This window comes from Monopterus albus, unplaced genomic scaffold (genome assembly GCF_001952655.1).
Source record: "Monopterus albus unplaced genomic scaffold, M_albus_1.0 scaffold67.1, whole genome shotgun sequence".
NCBI classification, from domain to species: domain Eukaryota; kingdom Metazoa; phylum Chordata; class Actinopteri; order Synbranchiformes; family Synbranchidae; genus Monopterus; species Monopterus albus.
Genome location: NW_018127947.1, coordinates 1359187 through 1361168, shown reverse-complemented (window position 1 = coordinate 1361168; position 1982 = coordinate 1359187). Strand labels below are relative to the sequence as shown.

At 46.2% G+C, this 1982-nt stretch overlaps 1 protein-coding gene across 1 annotated transcript; it reads left to right on the top strand.

Annotated features, from left to right (window-relative positions):
- The first annotated feature begins 493 nt into the window (after window positions 1-493).
- On the top strand, window positions 494-1982 carry ccr10 (chemokine (C-C motif) receptor 10). Its single transcript, XM_020604796.1, has one exon. It carries the CDS (start codon window positions 549-551, stop codon window positions 1794-1796), a length of 1248 nt encoding a protein of 415 aa, XP_020460452.1. The 5' UTR covers window positions 494-548; the 3' UTR covers window positions 1797-1982.

The following is a 1982-nucleotide window of genomic DNA, read 5'->3' as shown; positions in this document are numbered from 1 at the left end:
GCTGTTTGAGCCAAAGGCCGATGTCGGCATGCTACATCATGACAATGCTAACATGCATATTTTTAGCTGTTATAATATTGACCATGTTCATCATTTTAGTGTAGATTTTAGCACCAAACACAAAGTATGGGAATGTCATTAATTTTGAAGGTATTTGCTCCTAAATCAAAGTATTGGAACAAAATTAAATTCTGACCTGATGCAGATCACGTTCAAAAATAAAGAAGTCAGTTTCAAACATTGTTCTGTAAACACTGAAGGTCCATTAACTAATTTATTTTCAGCTGCTGGAGCATCCAGTGAGATTTAAAACAAACTGACTCAACCTGTTTCAGCTGTGCAGCAGCACAGTGACGAGTGACAATGAGGAGACCGTCCCAAATGAGGCTAACAAAGCAATGACGTCACACAAAGCTCCAGTTACTCCCAAATTAAAATCATATTAATTCAAAGATAAAGTTGTGACCATTCTAGGTGGCTAATGCTACCCAGGCAGTCACAAAAGTTAAGCTGCAAAATTCATTGGCATTGACTTAAAAGTTGCAGAGATGAGGTACAGTGCACATTTTAGTCATGAGGTTTTTTTCTTCTCATCTCAAGAAAATTATTTACTAGTTTTTATTTTTTCCTCACCAGCAATGGATTATGAGTATTACAACACAACAGACTACGATTATTGGAATATAACCAACACAACAGACTACGATTATTGGAATATAACCAACACCACAGATGACCTGACCTCTGGCTGGTGTGAGGCTGGTGAGCAGGAGCTCACCATCAAAATGTTCCAGTCTTGTGTTTTCTGCCTGATCTTCCTGCTGGGCATGGTGGGAAACTGCCTTGTGATTGCCACCTTTGCTCTGTACCGCCGCCTCAAGCTTCGCTCCATGACTGACGTCTTCTTGTTCCACCTGGCGCTGGCGGACCTCCTCCTGCTCCTCACGCTCCCATTACAGGCTGTTGACACTCACCGGGGTTGGATCTTCTCTGGTCCTCTCTGCAAGGCCACACGTGCATGCTATGCTATCAACACCTACAGTGGACTTCTGCTGCTGGCCTGCATCAGCGTTGACCGTTATTTAGTGGTGGCACGAGCCCAGGAGATGCTTCGTCTGCGCTCTCAGATACTAACAGGCGGGAAAGTATCTGCTGTAGGTGTGTGGTTTGCTGCAGTGCTCCTCAGCCTACCTGAAATCCTCTACTCTGGGGTATCATGGTCCGGCAGAGAGGCCAACTGCGTTATGCAGACGAGTGGGATAGCCAAAATGGCCACCTACGGAGCACTCATTGGTGTCTTCTGCTTGTCCTTCTTCATTATGTTGACATGCTATTCTTTGATTGCTGGAGTGCTGCGTGAAGGGAATGCACACCGGCGAGGGAAGCAGTGGCATCGGCAGCGCACCTTGAAGCTGATGGTTGCTCTGGTGTTGGTTTTTCTGGTGTTCCAGCTGCCGTACACTGTGGTGCTGTCTCTTAAAATGGCAGGGCAGTTCTGCGGTCTTCTCGTAGAGTACATCACCTGCACTTTGGCGTACACCCGCTGTTGCCTTAACCCCATCCTGTACGCCCTGGTGGGAGTGCGCTTTCGTAATGATGTGCTGAGGCTCATCCATGATTCAAGGTGCCCAGGTGGGTTGAAACCGGTGCCACAGGCACTGAGCTCCACCTCCGTGCCTGCCTCTTCACCTGCTCTCACCGTGCTCTCAGTTTGCTCTCCAGCAGCCCCTGAACGTAATTACTCCAGCAGTGAGACAGCGTCTCCCACCCACTTTCATTTTCCAGGAGACAAGTAGCCTGATGTCTTATGGAGAGGACTGTAAAGCGAGCAGACCTCTTTGCTTTGTTTATTATGTACATGTACTATAGACGTGCTTTAAAAGATATACAGTATTCAGATATTTTACTTCAGTGAAAGAAGCAGTACCACAGTATAGAAATACTCTGTTACACAGTGGTGGAAGAAGTACTTGGATAGTTAA